General features: G+C 34.7%; 1 protein-coding gene across 12 annotated transcripts in view; it reads right to left on the reverse strand.

The window, feature by feature from the left end:
• The window catches only part of MYCBP2 (MYC binding protein 2), a 263498-nt gene that overhangs the window by 192386 nt on the left and 53222 nt on the right, over positions 1-17890 (reverse strand). For all 12 annotated transcript variants that reach the window (XM_053665528.1, XM_053665529.1, XM_053665535.1 and 9 more), the window contains exons 5-13: positions 16958-17154; positions 13079-13321; positions 12775-12846; positions 11279-11375; positions 6569-6642; positions 6318-6456; positions 4776-4852; positions 3655-3859; positions 2104-2268 (exon numbers count right to left, since the gene is read on the reverse strand). In XM_053665528.1, coding sequence (XP_053521503.1) covers positions 2104-2268; positions 3655-3859; positions 4776-4852; positions 6318-6456; positions 6569-6642; positions 11279-11375; positions 12775-12846; positions 13079-13321; positions 16958-17154 — 1269 coding nt within the window. The remainder of the gene's footprint in view (positions 1-2103; positions 2269-3654; positions 3860-4775; positions 4853-6317; positions 6457-6568; positions 6643-11278; positions 11376-12774; positions 12847-13078; positions 13322-16957; positions 17155-17890) is intronic.

Here is a 17890-nt window from a genome sequence, read left to right on the forward strand (position 1 = left end):
TTCTGATTGAATGCTTTTTTCTTCCTTATGTTCCAAATTGTTGATTTGATTCTTGGCTTCCTCCACTCCACTGTTGATTCCCTGTATATTTTTCTTTATTTCACTTAATGTAACCTTCATTTCTGCCAGGCTCTCTTTTATGCTGTTGAAGTTCAGTAAGTTCCTTGAGCATCCTGATAACCAGTGTTCTGAACTCTGCATCTGATAGGCTGCTTATCTCCACTTCATTAATTTTTTCTGGAGTTTTGTTCTGTTATTTCATTTAGGCCATATTTCTTTCTCTCCTTATTTTGGCAGCCTCCCTGTGTTTGTTTCTCTGTACTAGCTAGAGATGCTTTGATTCCCTTAGTAGTGTGTCTATTGTAGAAAAGCACACCTGTAGTGTATGGGGTGGAGCTTTAGGTCATGGCGGGGGCAGGGCAACCCCTGTCACTGTGGCTCTGTGTGGAGGAGGGCTCAGAGAGGGGACAATGCTGCTGCCTGGCCTCTGGAGTTTTGCTCATGAGGAAGCTGTCTCCTGGCACTCACCCTGTTGCTAGTTACTTCAATTTCTTCCCATAGGCCAGTGGTACCCTTCCAGCTGTTGTCCTGACGCTGAACCCCAGAGGGGGTGTCTGCCTAAGGCCTAAGACCTAAGTCTGTTGAGGGCCCTTTAAGAGGAGTGTCCTGAGAATCTTACAGTTTCGTCCACCACCCCAATCTCCACTGGTTTGTTACAGCCAGAAGTAATGGGGACTTATCTTTCTGGTGCTAGAACCCTGGCTAGGTGGTCTGGTCTGGAGCTGGGATTGCTCACTCCCAAGGTATCCCTCTTGGTTTTTATCCATGATACGTGGATATGGAACTGCATGTTCCACATCTCTGAACCACTTCACACCACTCCACATCTTTGTGCCTCTCTGCATGTCTCCTACCCATCTGGATGAATGTTGTTTCTTTAAATCTTTGGTGGTTGGACTTCCATACAGCTCAATTTTCTGATAATTCTGGGTGATATCTGTTTTGTGATCTAGTTGTAATTCTTGCCATAGTTGTGCAAGGAAGCAAGGCGTATTTACCTATGCCTCCATCTTGACTAGAGGTCTCTAAAATTCTGTATTGGCTATTTTTCTCTCAGACCCTCAAAAAGAAAGATATCATGTCTGTCTGGTCCACCAATTTCCTAACATATTATCAGCTCTCAATAAAAATAAAATTATGAAGTTTCAATTAGCCCTGGCCAAAGGGATTTTTAGCTAGCAATAGTTACACTGAACATTATTTTTAAACTATACATGAGCCCTCCCCAAATTTTGCTTCATTTTTGACATTGTGGACAACTGAAAATCTAAATAGTACAACATTAAGCCAACTTACATATCACTTGAGTACAGTTCAACTTAATAATCGCTATGAATGCCTGATATATGTCATTTTCTCAAAAATTACACAATCACTTAAACTTCCAACCGGAAACTTAATTAATTCTGGTTTCCTTTTACCAAAATAATCTAGAGACTTTACATATTTATCTCATATAAACACCAAGTAAGTTGTCTAGCAACCAAATATGACAAATTTTTGAAATCAGAATTTATGACTATAAAACTGTTTATTTGCCTACTTCTATCTTTTATATTGACTACTTAAACTTTTGGTTTATCTGTCATTCAATCACTTTAGACCCTACTACGTGCCCAACACTGTGCTGGGCCCTGGGGATGTAGCAGTAAATAAGAGAGAGGCAGTTTCTCCCTACATACCGAACAGGGGAGATAATCATTCATCAAGTATAAATCAGCTATGTTGTAAAAATCACTTCCCCACAGTACTATCAGGCACACACCATGTGAGCATCTAACTGAGCCCAGGAAAATCTCTCCAGAGCAAGTAACAGCTGAAGTGGACCTGCACTACCACACACCGCAATTCTGATAAAACCAGGGAGTGTTCCCAACAAGACAGGAAGGAAATCAGGAAATGGTTCTATTTGTAAATATATGTGAAAAATGTAGAGAAAGCATCCCATATATGTTAACTTTCTAGACATATCTTTGTAATATGTAATGTCTAATATTTGACTTTCTTTGCTTAAAGGTGAAATAGTATTTAAATTGAACTTACTTGAACTATCAGAGTAAATGGCATCTTTTCCAAACATGTACAGCTCTCCATCTTTAGAAATAACAGAACTACTTCCATTATTGCAGGCTGTATACACCACAATCTTTCCTTCCATCTTAATTATCTTTTTAGGTTTATATGGTTTTGATTGTCGTCTGCTCTTAGCTTAAAAAATTAAGGCATCAATGCACAAATAAAAATAATGGTTTGTATATAAAGCACAAGGAAAAAACATGTTATTTGCATTTATGATATACTTTATTGTGTTTATTTTTACAAGAGCCTGGGCTTCCTAACATGTCATACAAAATGAGTCAACCTCCAAGTCTTGTCCAGTTAGTTAATATTTGGGCTGTCACTGTCAGACCTTGTAACACACTGAAATGTCCAATGGGAAACGCAATTTTCTAACAAGCTTCTGGGGAGTCTAATCTCTATGTTAACTATTTGCATTATCAAAATCATTTCATTTCCATATGTTTTTTAAAATTCCCTTTTTTCTCAAAGTCTATTTCACATGTACTCTTATGCTACAAGCTGGAAAGTAAAATCAGTTCCTCATTCATTCAAAACATATGTATTAAGTAGCTACATATAGTTAATGAGAGACTATCAGGGAAAAATACATATGGAGGGAGAGTGAATAAAAATAAATGTAGATAATTCAAGCAACCTCTCCTTTCAAAATCTGAATCTCTGCAATAAGCAAAATATTGGAAAAATCAATCTTCTATTCCTTTGTTCAACCTCAGTTTTGCATGCCTTTCAGAATAAAAACATACTGCTGTGCTGAGTTTAATTCTGGGACTTTAAATACATACCACTATATTTTTTCATATAACATGATCAATATACATATATACAACTATTATGTTATCCAGTACTCTAAATGCTAGAAGGAAAAACTAGCTGTGCTGAAGTTTCTAAAACAGGGTAATATACTTTATGACTACTTTTAAGATTTCTTCCAGGTAACTTTTATTTACATAGGATTTTTACATTAGATACTGATTTCAAATCTAATTCTCATAACACAATACCCCACCATGCTACAATGTACAAAGTAAATGAGAAATTTAAAACAGAAATATGATACCTTCAGGGAAACTAAACAAAAGTACAGAGAAAGTAAGATGAAACTGTTTCTTTTTTCATTGTTAAGGAATTGCTTTCATCTTAGAGAAATAACACCAAGAACAGTGCACTACTACCCAAGATTATATAAGGTTTACCTCCTTCTGAAACATATATTACTCTCAAAATTTGAGGTTACCTAAAATAATATATTGAAATAAATATAATTTTTCAAATTATGCCAACTGACTAAAAAAGACAGTCAAGCCTAAATATATAAAAATTAATATGAACCCTAAAAGAAATCTGCAATCCCAGTTCTTTATTAAATTGTACACAACTAGCATTAACTGACGATATCCCAATGTAAAAGTCTTGTATTAACTTGGTGAGGTTAGTGCTATTGAAATTGATGTATCTTATATTAATAAATTCTACACTATTTTTACTAAAAGTCCAGTTAATCAGTTAACTTACTTGACTCTCCATCTTCTCCTTTACTAGCAGATCCTGTGAAGAATATGCTTCCATCTTCTGCAACTAGAAGGGCATGAGAGCCATCATGTCCAACGGAGAAATGAACAATTTTTGGAGATTTTGTAATTGGTAGCTCAACCCATTTTCCTGCTGAAGGACCACCTTGTTTGATTCCAAGACTCTGGTACTTGCCTGTGTAATATATCTTAAATACATTTTTTAAAAAGAAAAAGAAAAAAACAGAAAAGAAAAAAGTAATTATAGTGTCTTTTGGAGTAGTGTATCAGGTTTTACATGAGAGAAAAAAACTTCCACATTTTATTAAAAAACAGAAATAACAAGAACATAAACTGTTTTTTAATAGTATTCTACTTCTGTAAGCAGACACGAGAAACAGACATACTTTTTCAAAGACAGAGTTCATAATAGTTTTTTTAGATCCATTCAGAATACTTATCTTTCATTTTTCACTCTGAAAGATAACTTTATAAATATCCTAAACAGATATAAAAAACATGCTGAACAAATATACTCAAAACTCACAACACCAGGAAATTAATATAATTCATTTCATTTCCCCTACTGCAAAAGCCCTACATAAAAATACACTACATTTGCCTAGAAGTTTTTATTTTTAGAATTTTTTTAATTACCCTACTTTATCCCTAAGCTCACTAAGTAGAAAGACACTTCCCTCTCTAGAAACTGACTATTGCACAACCAATAACCAAATTACACAAGTTCCTACTTCCTCCAACTTGTACTCTGTATATTTCTGCTCATTTACAGAAATTTGCAGTGGATATCCTATTCATCAAAATATCCTCAAAATGTGAATGCACCTCAACTCAGAAAACTATACAAAAAGCTCCATAATAAAAATAAATATTTATAAAAATGCAACATTTTATAAAGTTTATAAAATTTTACAGTCTTAAATGCCCATTCTTTTGTATTTCAATGTGAATAAAATTTTACCATATAAAAAACATGAAGTAATTTAAGTCAAAATTTAAATATGGTTGCTTAAACATGTGAGCTATGTAAACTAATCAACTGATTATACCAACTATTTCTTAAAGCAGAGAATATTAATTTTTAATTCTAAAAGAGTAATTTACCTTTCCATTTGCTGTTTTCATTAGTGCAAATTCTCGTCCTGCACCAAGAATTGCTGACTCCTCATCAAATCCTGTACCTGACAATACAACAAGATTAATAAATTCTATTATTTTTAATATGAATAATTTCAAGCACAACTTACATTATTTTGAGTAATTAAAAAAGTCAATTCAATTAATATACTCAAAAACAAGTATGACAAAGTGTCCTATGTCTGAATTTTAAAAAAATATTAAGAATACGTACACTACTCTAAGAAAAGACAGTTACCATTAGCTTCTCGATTTGTTCCAAACTAGTGCCAGATAAGTTTTTTAAACATTAAAAAATGTTTTTGAAGTAATATGATCAATATCCCTTGAATTAATGAATAACACATTTTTAGTGAGCATCTACTAGGTACCAGACATTATAGAATGCATGAACCTTATCCTATTTAATCCTCATAACTACTGTGTCTGGTTTACAAATAAACAAATATAAAGCTTGGTGAGGTCAGTCCAGACCCACAATCATTTGAGTTTGAATAATGCCATGCCAATATCTGAATTATGGTATTTCAGATCCTCCATTCCATGCTTTTTTACTACAGAACACTTCATGAATTTGAGTACATATGTGTGCACACATACACACAGACCCTTATGCACATTTTCAAATTGGACGACTGAGTATATAATTATATATAGCACATTTTACGATTCTGTCTAATTATACAAATTACTAATTAGATTATGGGATTGTTAAATTTAAAAACTATAATTGCAATTCACTATTTTTCTGTTGAATTATAAAAATACTACAAAATAAAATAAAATATGCAAAGTAATCACTAATGTCAAATTTATTACATTTAATGAGACAGTCAAAAGAGGTGGGTCTTGCAAAGAATCCCGTTGAAAAATGGCACTCTCACACCTGCAGCAGCATGGCAAACCGAACCGAGACCCTGTGGAAACCAGTGGTCCCAGCTACTACTGTGACACTGCAGGGGCAAGTCCACCAAGTCCAAGAAGTACCCTGTGGCTGGTTGTGTATCTGTCCAAGTGAGAGTATTAATCAGTTTATTAGGCCAACTGTGATTTTCACAATCTATGGGATCATTCTACGGCCATCCTGAAAATCTGTTCAAGCCAAAATTAAATGTTTCAATGAGATAACTGTATATATCACTGTAGTTTTAAAACAGAAGTTTTTAAAATTAAATGATGGAGCATATAAAATAATGATGTCCACAAGTGTTGTCTATCTAATTCTTATGAAATGTAAGTTTATTTTCTTTTGCTCCACTCAAAATGAAAATGGAAAATTATTAGTCACTTCCTTAAAACGGCATTCATATATCATACTCTGTTTGAAGGCCATATTTCCTAGTTACTTACACATATTAATTCATAAGTGTGTTTTAAAGTAACAGACAGCAAAATAGCTGCTAAAATATAAGCAAGCTATACTGCTGGCTGAAACACAATATTAGTTTTCCAAAGAATAAAGAAACTAAAAATTAAAATATGGAATAAAGGCTTATTTGACCATCTTACTTATAATATGCAAATCCTTTTCCAGATCAAACAGTGAGATACCACAGGCATGCAAGCATTTTCTGGCCAGTTTAAGCTGTAGTTCTTGTTGTAGCACAGGTTCAGTACTTGTGGCAAATATTCTGACAACAAAGCCATCCTAACAGAAATAAGATATCCACAGTATTATATTGCATGTATTGGTCTTTTAAGGCTCTATATTTCATCTAAGAAAATCAAGTAATTATAAGAAAGGGATTGAGAGCACTTACATCTCTTGAAGCAGCTATCTGATTAATATATTCTCCATCAGTGAATAAAATATTTTGACCTTCAGTGTGGCAATCTGTGTAAAAGGAAAAAAAGTAATTCTATTACAATAAAAATAAGCACCTCATAAAACAACTTTACTCCTCTGTTGAAGTCAGAATGAGAGATCTCCACACAATAAGGATAAACTTAAAGGGAGACTGTGCTTTTTTAATAAAGAATTACAAATTAGCAAAAACTAAATAATTCAACTAATAATATTTATTACATTTTGTGCTTACATTTCTAAATCTTCCCTAATCAGGGAACTCAGAGCCCACCTAATTTCAAAATGAATTAGTACTAAAGTCTGATCATAAACATGCACCACGATGAACAAACTGTAACATTGGTTATATCATTTCAATACAATCACATGCGAATGTAGGCAACACTCTTCCTCAGACATATGTCACAGTCATTAGTGTCACAGAAAAATACAGACAGATCTAATGCTTCTGTATTTGAGTCCAGGGTGTCCAACTATAGATATCCCTTGCTTTATAAAACAGAACTGGTTGTACAGTTTCCACTTAGAAATTTAATGTTTATTCCTAGCATTTTTTAGCAGCTAGTATGCTATATACTTTTTAAATGTTCATCCCTCATAGAACGGAGAAATCTATGCTCATGTATTTCTTTTTGTCTGAAAGTGCTAATGTATTTTGGCTGGAATGCCATGTTTTGTCAATATGTCTGTGTCTGTGAATAGCACACTTACATACTTTGATCAAAATAATGTACAAGTGCAATTGTAACAAGGGATACCAGTATTACAGAAGGACCACTGGGACATGTGTTAGTGATTGCTACTAAATAACACGAAACTAAAGCAAAATCAACTTCTAAGTATAAACTGTGCCCTTTTGGAAAAATAAACATACAGCAAGCAAGTAAAAAAGCACACACACTTCCCAAAATAACTCCAGAGAACTAGGATGAATCTCTCCATTAATTACAATACCAAAAAAAAAAAGTAATAGTAACATCTCACTTCTATTTGCACCTGAATCAACAAAACATAAAATTTTGTTTTTGGAATGCAGTAATGGAGCCCACCCACAGGAGATGGATTACTCTACATCTTTGCCCAGGAGCTTCATACTAGCATACTCCCTTATTATAAATATGCAAAACACAGGCAGACCCTTACCAAATAGAGAATTCAGTGATCACAAACTGGAAATAGAAACTGGGAGACAAGGCCCACTGGTAGCCCAAGAGACTTGGTAATCAAAGAGAGGAGAAATCGAAAGAAAGAGTTTCTAGTCCACTGTACAGAATACAAAGAGGCGCAAGAAAGATGCTTCTCAAGCTCTAAGCAGTAAGATTTTAAACTAAAAAGCAAAGAAGAAAAACTCATTTTAATTCAGGTAAATGCAGAAATGAGGAGTGGAGCGACGCAAGAAGAGTAGCAAAAACCTTCATGATCTGAGGCAACCTGTCACCAGACATGGAGAATAAATGACATAAGGACACAATATATAAGCTATGCCAACATATAAAGACTAAATTGACAATTAACAAGAAAAAAGCATGTTTCAAGTTCATCAATGCTAGGCTGAAAGCAACTTATTTATAAACTAAACTAAGACAAGTTGGATCATGAAGCTCAAAGAATTACCAGATTTATGTCCATTTTAAACATGGTATATTCACTTCCATCTATAAACCTGACAATTCATTTCTGCTTGTTCTTTACTGGAAAGCCACAGGGCATAGCTGCCCCTAGCTAGTGGGAAGAAAAGTACTACTGAAGAAACTACAGTCCGGGTCAAATGTAAAAATGACAAAAGGCTTCTTCAGGCTTGAGGCAAGTCTTCCTGCTGCGCGGTTTCAAAAAGATTTTTTCTTTATCCTTTCGTTATCCATTATATAATGTTATAAGACATAATCTTCAGGAAAATATCATCTTCAGGAAAATATCAAGCAATATCTGGCAGTTCGAAAGACACCTATGGTCCCAAAGTTTGGTTCATTCTTCACCATGAATATGGTACATATTTACAAAACACAGAAAACCACACTTGCATTGTTAAAAGTCACATTTAATATATTAGATAAAGTAGAGGGATGTAAGCTGAAGACAGTAACAAGTTATTTTTATATCATGGTGTAGTAACTACAACAGTTGAATGTAGACCATTTGAAAATGGTCTTCTTAGTCACAATCCCTATTAAATGATGAGGGTTTCTCAGAAGTAAATAGTTTATATTAGTATCCATCTGTTGGGCAAAGGTTAAGAATTTGCTTTCAGCCTTGGCTGGGTAGCTCAGTTGGTTAGAGCATTGTTCTGATACGCCAAAGTCGCAAATACGATCCCTGGTCAGGGCACATACAAGAATCAACCAATAAATGCATAAATAAGTAGAACAACAAAATGATGTCTCTCCCCACCACCCCAATATCAATAAATAAAGATTTTGAAAAAAAGAATTTTCTTTCAGGATATTATCCTAAAATGACTTACACAAAGATATAGCAATAGGGACAGTCATTATAGTATAGTTTATATTGCAAAAACTTGGAAGAAACTTCTATTCCAATTTATTAATCAATGAAATATATTTTATAACATTAAAATGATAATGTGGAAGACTATTTAATGACTTGAAAATATATTCAGGATGAGTGAAAAGGATAGGTTAAAAAGCAATATGCAGCATTAGATCACTTTTTTATAAGTATGTACCAATATACATAGAAAAACACAGGAAGGGCGTTCACCAATCCATTACAGTGTTTATAAAGGAGAAGTGAAGTTACAATTAATTTTATTTTTTGTTTATATGGTACCTATACAGCAAATATAGTGTGGCTCAGTTGGTTAGAGCATCATCCCAATACACCAAGGTTGTGGGTTTGATATGCGATCAGGACACACACGAGTAGCAACCAATGAATGCATAAATAAGTGGAACGACAAATCAATGTTTCTCTCTCTCTGTCTCTCATTCTCCCCCCCTCACTCTTTCTAAAAGTAATAAATGAATAAACTCTGTGTTTCACATATCCACAACTGTAAAACTACTTTTGCCCCACTCTATATAATCCTTTTTACTGTATGTATACAAGAGGGTACATGTTATTATTTTAAAATATTTATTATCACTATTTATATTATTCAGACCAGAGACATGGCCCAAACTTGTAATACTGAAATTACAAAAGTCTGTACACATATCTGAAAACAGATAGTCATTTACAAGATATTTTCACTAAGTCATCTGTTTTCCAAAGTAGCTTTATTTGTGAAACGCACATAAAATGTGGTATTTACCTTAATATAGTGTCATTTACACTATTTGGGATGTATGTATAAATGTTTGACTAAGTTATAAAAATATATTAAAAATTAATAAACAGGATGGGAGCCACTATCCTTAATGTGATCTTCAGAAGTAGTTCTCAATTATTTTCAAATGGTTAAGTGTATACAAGTAACATTGCTGCTTACCATGAAGTTACTCACAGATACATTAAGCATTCAAGATTTCAACATAAATAAATTGCTTTAGAATGTATTAATGGTATAAACAAATTCAAAGACCTCCCAATTGAGAATATATTATCCATTTGCTCGGTATTCCACAAATTTAAAATCTACTGACTCAGAGTTTAGACAGCACAGTGATTTGAGTGACAAATATGGGAGTAAAATCTCAAAATCAAAGCAAAATGGATGGGGTCCGAAGTGCCTTATGAGCGTATTATTAAAAATATAAATAATGGAATTTTAAAAAAATTCCTGACCTGCTCTGAATTCTTTATCTCTGAAAACCCTTTAAAATATAAGAAAACCCCAAGCACACTGCTGTAAGTATAAAAGTAAACAGAAGGGTCTTTATCTATAGGAGAGTCAGAGCTGTATTCTAGTAAGAACAACAGAGTCACATCACCCCACTAATTCAGCAGCTGAAACGCCTTGGTGAAGTAAAGGTCAGGGACCCAGATGCAGACGGGCGAGAATTTAAAATTAAATATTTTTTAAGATTTTATTTATTTATTTTTAGAGAGAGGGGAAGGGAGGAAGAGAGGGAGAGAAACATCAATGTGAGAGAGAGACAATGAGACAATGATCGGTTGCCTTTTGAATGCCTCCAACCGGGCACCTGACTCACAAACCAGGCACCTGTACCCACCAGGAATTGAATGAATGACCTTTGATTTGCAGGACAATAACCAACCCATTGAGCCACACCAGTCAGGGCAAAATCAAATATGAAAACACTGTATACTGGTGTACTGAACACTGAACACTGTCCTGGTGATTATTTTCCTCAGATGCATTAACTTCATATAGACTATAAAATGTTTTGCACATCACCCTGCCAAGTGGCTCAGCTGGTGAAAGCATCACCCACACACCAAAAGGTTGCTAGTTCCATTCCCGGTCAAAGCATGTATGTAGGTTGCCAGTTCCATCCAGTTGGGGTGTGTACAAGGGGCAACCAATTGATGTTTCTCTCATGTTGATACCTCTCTCTCTCTCTAAAAATAAACATATCCTCAGATGAGGATTAAAAAATGATTTGTATGTCAAGATTTTTTCAACCTATTGGTAAGCAAGCACTATTCCTTGCTAACCAATCTTTATATGCCAGACTGGCCTAACATGCATTTCTCCTAAAATCAACAGTGAAGAAAACGAATGAAGCATTCACTAACATACCTGGTAACATTACAGTTCCATCCTGTTCCAGTGTTTCCGGGCTTATTCTTATGGCTGTCATGCTGTGGTTATTCACATCTCTATACAATAAATAACCCTGATGACAACAAAAAAAAACTGCTAAGTTATGTGTTAAAATATTTTTTCACTACCAACTTAGCAGAAAAATTAGCCACACAGTTCTACACTACAGTTTTTTGTGGTACAAGAATACATCATTAGTGATGTCTAAAAGAGATTAAAGATTAAAAATATAAGAACATAGGTAAACTTTAATAAGAGGAGAAATGTATACCATTAGGTATCAATTAACCTGTCATGTTCTCAGATACATATATTAGACATTCTGCAAAGGACAGAGCATTCAGTTCAAGATTATTATATCACTTGCTAAGTAAATAGAAATGATCACCATTACTTTAATAATATTTTAAGAAACATAACCAAAATACTTAGGTTGATATTTAAAAATAAATAGTAGTTTTAGATGAAGTGATATGCCACTGAACATATTTTTGTAATAATTATTTTCCATTTCACTATTTCTTAAATAAAATACAGTAGATTAAAATTCAATAAGACATTTGAACCAGGTTGTTTTAAGAGATAATTATTGAGAAATTGACTTTTAAAATTTTAATTTCAAAATCCCTCCAATAGTTGATATAGCATGATTATTTTTCAGATAACAACAGTAATTTATTTAATTTTCAAAATGCTTTCAAATATCTTTTACTATTTGATGCCAACAATAAACTGTGAGCTGGGCAAGAGATATCTTTATTCTATAGCCCTCTACAAGGGATCCTGGCTTCACCTCTCAGGTTGGGAGAGCACAGAAATAAAGACCCTGCTCCTCTGTGCATCATTCACTTGCTTTTCTCCATAGGAGGAGGGGTGATGTATCTGACTGTGGACACTCAGTTGGCTATGTTCGTCAGCTGGTAAGATGGCAGCACTAAGAAAGCGACACAGGCCCAGCTCTTTTCTCTCTTTGGCACTACTTTTCACGATCCTCTATGCAGCTATCTACTGAAAAGGCCATAGTCTGTTCCCTGAAAGGTACTAGTCTAGATGCAGAATAAATAAGTTTATGAAAAGAAGTTCTAATTTGGCCTCAGGTCACAACTATTCCTAATTCAGATTTGCTAATGATAAAGGCAGTCCTTGACTCTTATCTAGAGGCTCTTTTAAACAAGTTATTCAACAGAAGACATTTTTCTTCCCATTTTACAGCTAAATCACCAAGAATCAAATGTTAACTGAGTTGTCCAAAGTCACACAGCTAGTAAGAAGCAGAGCCAGAACTAAAAGTAAACATAAATTCTAAGCCAATGTTCTTTACATCACACTACACCACTGTTGCAGATGTATTGTTAATGACATACCATATTTGTTTCAATAGAAATGATATTATTTATTGATTAAACAAGTACAAACCACATGTTTTCAAAAATGAGAAAGAAAAGTCTGTTTTATTGTGGATATTCTCCTACCTGAGCATACCCTAACCAAGATTTTTTTTCTTTTCTGTTTCTGATGCGAGATGTAGAATTGTATATATGGCCCTGCAAAATAACAAAAGTTAGTCTATCAACAGTTTCATCATTAATAACTGATAAAAAAACAAAAATTGACGAATGACATTTAATGCATTTGTTTCCATTATGATTTCCAAAGAAGTACTATTAAGTCAAAATTAGATGGTACTCTGAAAATGAAGGTAGAAACAAACAGAAAACAATCAGTGTGTATATAACTTCTGCTTTAATAGAGAACTATAAAAAAATATCACATTACCCTCACTGTTCCACTGTATCCAGAACCTATTTTGTATAATCCATCCTTGCACAACAGATAAAGAAAGAATCCATCATTCTGAAGTAGACATTGATCATCTTCATCAACAGATATTTCTTTTAAAGGCCACCTATGCATTAAAGCTGCTTTTTTAATGCCATTGCTAAACCAGTCCTGAATTTGAATTTTCCCCACTAACACTGCCTGTACACTTCTCTGTAGTGAATTCAGTATTGTTGGCACCTGGTCAAAAGAGAAGAAAACAAAAACCAAAATGACATTATGAAATATCCCAAACATAAAATGAAGATAGTTTAATCACATATCATCATTTATAAGAAAATAAATTATTATAATTGCATCAACAGCATAAAAACCTAGGAATAAATTTAACTCAGGAGGTAAAAGACCTGTAATTTGAAACTTGTAAGAGACTGATGAAAGAAATGGAAGAACACCCAACACATGGAAAGACACACTGCGCTCATGGGTTAGAAGGATCAGTGCTATTAAAATGTCCATACTACCCAAAGCAATCTACAGATTCAATACATTCCCTACCAAAATACCAATGGCATTTTCACAGAACTAGAACCTATAGCCTTAAAATTTATACAGAGCCACAAGAGACCCTGAATAGCCAAAGCAATCTTCAGAAAGAAGAACAAAGCTAAGAAACTGAAAAGAATCTGATAGCAGCTGGTAGGTTAGGTCACAGGGAGGTAGACTCTTGTAGTGAGCCCAAAGGGTAGTAATAATGAACTAACTCAGAACAAGTTAAACGTAATGGGGGAAATGGAGGCTGGATCCCTTTCTGTCCAAAGAACTTTGTTCAAATCCTAGGTCTTGCCTATTACCTGCTCAGTGATCTTGGCCAAGCTGTTTCATTTTCAGAAACTCTGTTCTCATAGATGTAGTATGACTATAAACAATGCACTCCACACTGTTTATCTGTGAGGCTTACGTGGCTGTATCAATATCATTATTTGAGAGGAAACACTGGCCAAATTTGATACCGAGATTAGTTTCAGGAAAAGGAGAGGTCTCCAGGAGGGATCAGTAACACTTGCTGCTACTCCCTCGGGGGCATTCCTGAGGGAGTTGCCTTGGAAGAAGCAGTTCCACTACTTTTGAAGTTCAAGGGCTATGTCTCCTGGCAAGCGCCACAGTAGCAGAACCAGGGGAAGAAGCCAAGGCTTGGATGCGGGGCTAGTTTACTGAGTGGTCTTTACTCCTGCAGAGATAATCTACACCTCACAAGCTCCTGTGTCCTCTGCTTTCTTCTCTCCTGCTGTGAGACACACTTTGCTTGTTAGCTCATTTGAATCTCCCAGCAACTCTGATTCACTAAATCAACCATTGCCCCACTTTTGCATATGCGAAGTTTTCTCTTTAAAAATCTGTAGGTGTTCCCCATACTTCTCTCAGTAAAATAAAATATCATTTCTTTTACCCTTGGTAACACCCCGCAAGAGGCCCTGCTCCGATCCAGAGTAAGGACAGGGAAAAGTAGAGAAGCTGAAACTGCTCCACACCTTGCGTGTTTGAAAGCATCATCATTCTTCCCCAAATATGACTGATGGTTGAGCTAGGTATAGTACAGTGTACATCATTGGCCCCCAGGACTTTAAAGGTACTTTCTGTTATTTTCTATGCCAGTGTTGCTTTTGAGAAGTCACATTCGATTTTCTCATTCTCTGTCCATGTTTCCTTTTTTCATTTTTCACAGTTTCTGTGTCTCTGTGCTACATTTTGAATAATTTCTCCCTCACCATTTATTTCAGTTCACTATTTCTATCTTCACCTTTATTACCTACTGGTTAACCCATCCTTTAAATTTCTAGTTGTAATGATTTGGTTTTTCATTTCTAGAAGTTCAATTTAGTTTGTTTTCTGATTTATCTGATTGCCTTTTATATTCTTATTCCCTGATCATATTTTTGGTACTTTATCCTAACCATAAGAAATAAGTCAGTATATATATTATTTATTCTATATCCAATCATTTCATTATCTAAAGACTTGGCAGATTGTTTCTGCTATATTTGTTTGTACTAGCTTTCAACCATGGTGCCTTTTTCCCACTGCATTTTGTTTGTGAGCTTAGATGCAATAGTGTTTTGTCTGTGGGACGCCTTTGAAGTCTGGAGTTCATCCCTCCAGAAAGGATTTTAATCTCCTTCAGTAAAACCCCTCACAGTATTATCATCCTTAGCCTTCTTTAAACTCAGCTTAAGCTTTTTAGAACAAGATAAGTAATGTGCTTTGGGATGTCAAAACAATTTGAGATGTTAAGATTTACACATTCTACAGGAAAACTTTTCTCCCTCTACCCACACATTGGCCAAGAGAGATTTGTGGAATGAAGCTGGCAAGTGGAACTGGGGCCAAATCATGAACACTGTAAGCCATGTTAAGATAACTGGGTTTAATGTGGCATTTGGGCTGCAGCTGGAGATGCAGTAATGAGGCAGATCTATAGAGAACCTCAGCTGTTAACTTAGGGAATGTAGTGGTTCTGTGCAGCCAAGTGCCTGGTCGCAATATTGCACTCAGGAAGATATGCAATCCAGCGCTGCCTCTGTTATTTGACAACGCTCTATACTCCAACTATACTAAACTTTTTTCAATCTTCAACATTCCACTCCTATTCTTACCTCTCTATGCCTTAGCATGTGGATACCAAGAACATTCTCTCTCCACACCCACAAGACTAACACCTCCATCCTCTGCACTGACTCATTTCAACTCATCACTTAAATCTTACCTCATATCCCCCAGGATGTCTATACCAAAAAGAAAAAAATACCATATGGGTGCCTAAGCAGCTCATATATTTACAGTCACTATACTTTTAAAATTTGGTATATAATATCAGAATGTTTATTATTTTATTAAAATTTAAGAAGGATTTGTATATTTTCAGTAAATATTTAAATTGAAATTTGCCAAATGCTTAAAGCACAGCAGCAGAATGTGTTTTGAAAACCATTGCATAGAAGAACTTCAAAACAATTAAGGATCATAAAGAGAGAAAAAAGAATTTCAGCCAGGTCAGAAAGAGGAAAAGAGTAAGAACAGAAAACTAGAGTAAGGGACTGCTCCTGCTTGACAGGGAGAGTTCAATATCACAGACTTAGTCACAGAATATGACCCATTATACTCATTTTGCTATCTTTGGCCTGCTAATAACAGGAGTGAGGCAGCCCTTCCATCTGTTCTGGAGATTGTCCAAGGGGCCAGAGAAAAGCACATAACAGAGACTTAAAACTGTAACTTCTTACTCAATTTCCAGAACAGTCCAAAAGAATTAAATCAAATTTACATATAAAGAGGAGGATATTTCCCACCACTAACAATGATGAAGAGTTTATTCCACAAATACTAAAAGCTTAAAATGTAATTTGCAAAGCTGAAGAAGCTCAGGAACAAAATCAATTCATGAAAAATTATCCTACCCTACTTTAAACTCTCAATCAATCAAAAATATAGTAGAACTATGTCATATGTATTTATTTCAACAGAAAAATGTTGTTTGGAAATTATGAAGAAATTCTATACTTGAAACTTTAGGGGACAAGGGGAGGTGGGGAGGAAAGAGAGCGAGACACTACAGAGAAAAATGAGGCTGTGCTACTGACACAAAACTAACTTCACGATTTCAGTTTCTGCCATATTTCATTTCATTACCTCTAGTGCTACAGAGTTCAACACACAGGTAGCTTAGCTCAAATATGATACATTATTTATATATCAACCTTGGGAAGATAAATTATTATACAGACTGAGAAAAAGCAGGGAATTCCTAATGACAAAAATCAGGATGAAATTTCAATTCAGCATCTTACAACTTTCTAAGCAGCTTTAAATATGAAATACCTGAATAGTTTGGCAAGCATGACTGCCATTGTTGGTAAGAATGGCAGAGATGGCCTGAAGTGTCCTCCCAGTTTCTCCCCAAGAAGCCACCAGACTAAAGAGGCAAGCACAGGAAAGTGCTGTCAGAGACTGTCCTGTGCTGTCATTCATTCCAGTACTTCGAACAGTGATTTCCAAAAGAAGCTGGAAGAGAGACTCTGTGAATAAAATAGAATTCAATTATAGTCATTAAACAAACAGAACATTACATGTATATATTTATTTATTTTTACCTTGCCTCATTATAAAAAATATTTATGGCAGCTCAAATACTTATTTCACATTAATTCCTTTCTAGTTATCCTTTCTACCCCTAAAGTTAGAATATTTATATCAAGAGGACCTTAGGAAACATTTAGTTCAACTCTTCATTTCTGTAAATGAAGATGTGGAATCTATCCAAGTGTTACTAGTTAATCTATCCAAGGTCATTTCAAAGAAACTTTCCTTGAGGGATTCACAAAGGCCAGAAATATCCTATCAAGTAACAGACTGCTCATTTTTCCTTTAAACTTGGAAGATACAAGCTTCTTAAAATGTTAAGTTTCCAGAAAATTATGTATTTATTTGTAAAACAATAAATTACATAAAATACATGCTATAATTTGTTTTCATATAAACTGGCTTTATTGCTAGCATAGCAGTTCACCTCATAGAAGAGATATGTAATTCGTTTTATACCCTAGAAAACCTCCACATTCTAGCACAGTATTTTTTGGTCATTTTTCTTCCTATCTCAGAGCCTTGCTTTCCTTAATAAAAATCCAGACTCTTCAAAGACCCCCAGTTAGCATCAGAGAAAGGGAATTAGCCAATTTCAACATTATGTCTCCATCTCTATTTCTATTTCTTAAGAGCTCCTATCTTGCTTACAGAATATTGCTGAGCCTAAGT

The sequence above is a fragment of the Artibeus jamaicensis genome, unplaced genomic scaffold (genome assembly GCF_021234435.1).
Source record: "Artibeus jamaicensis isolate MK-2021 breed Jamaican fruit bat unplaced genomic scaffold, CSHL_Jam_final contig_415, whole genome shotgun sequence".
Taxonomy (NCBI): Eukaryota; Metazoa; Chordata; class Mammalia; order Chiroptera; family Phyllostomidae; genus Artibeus; species Artibeus jamaicensis.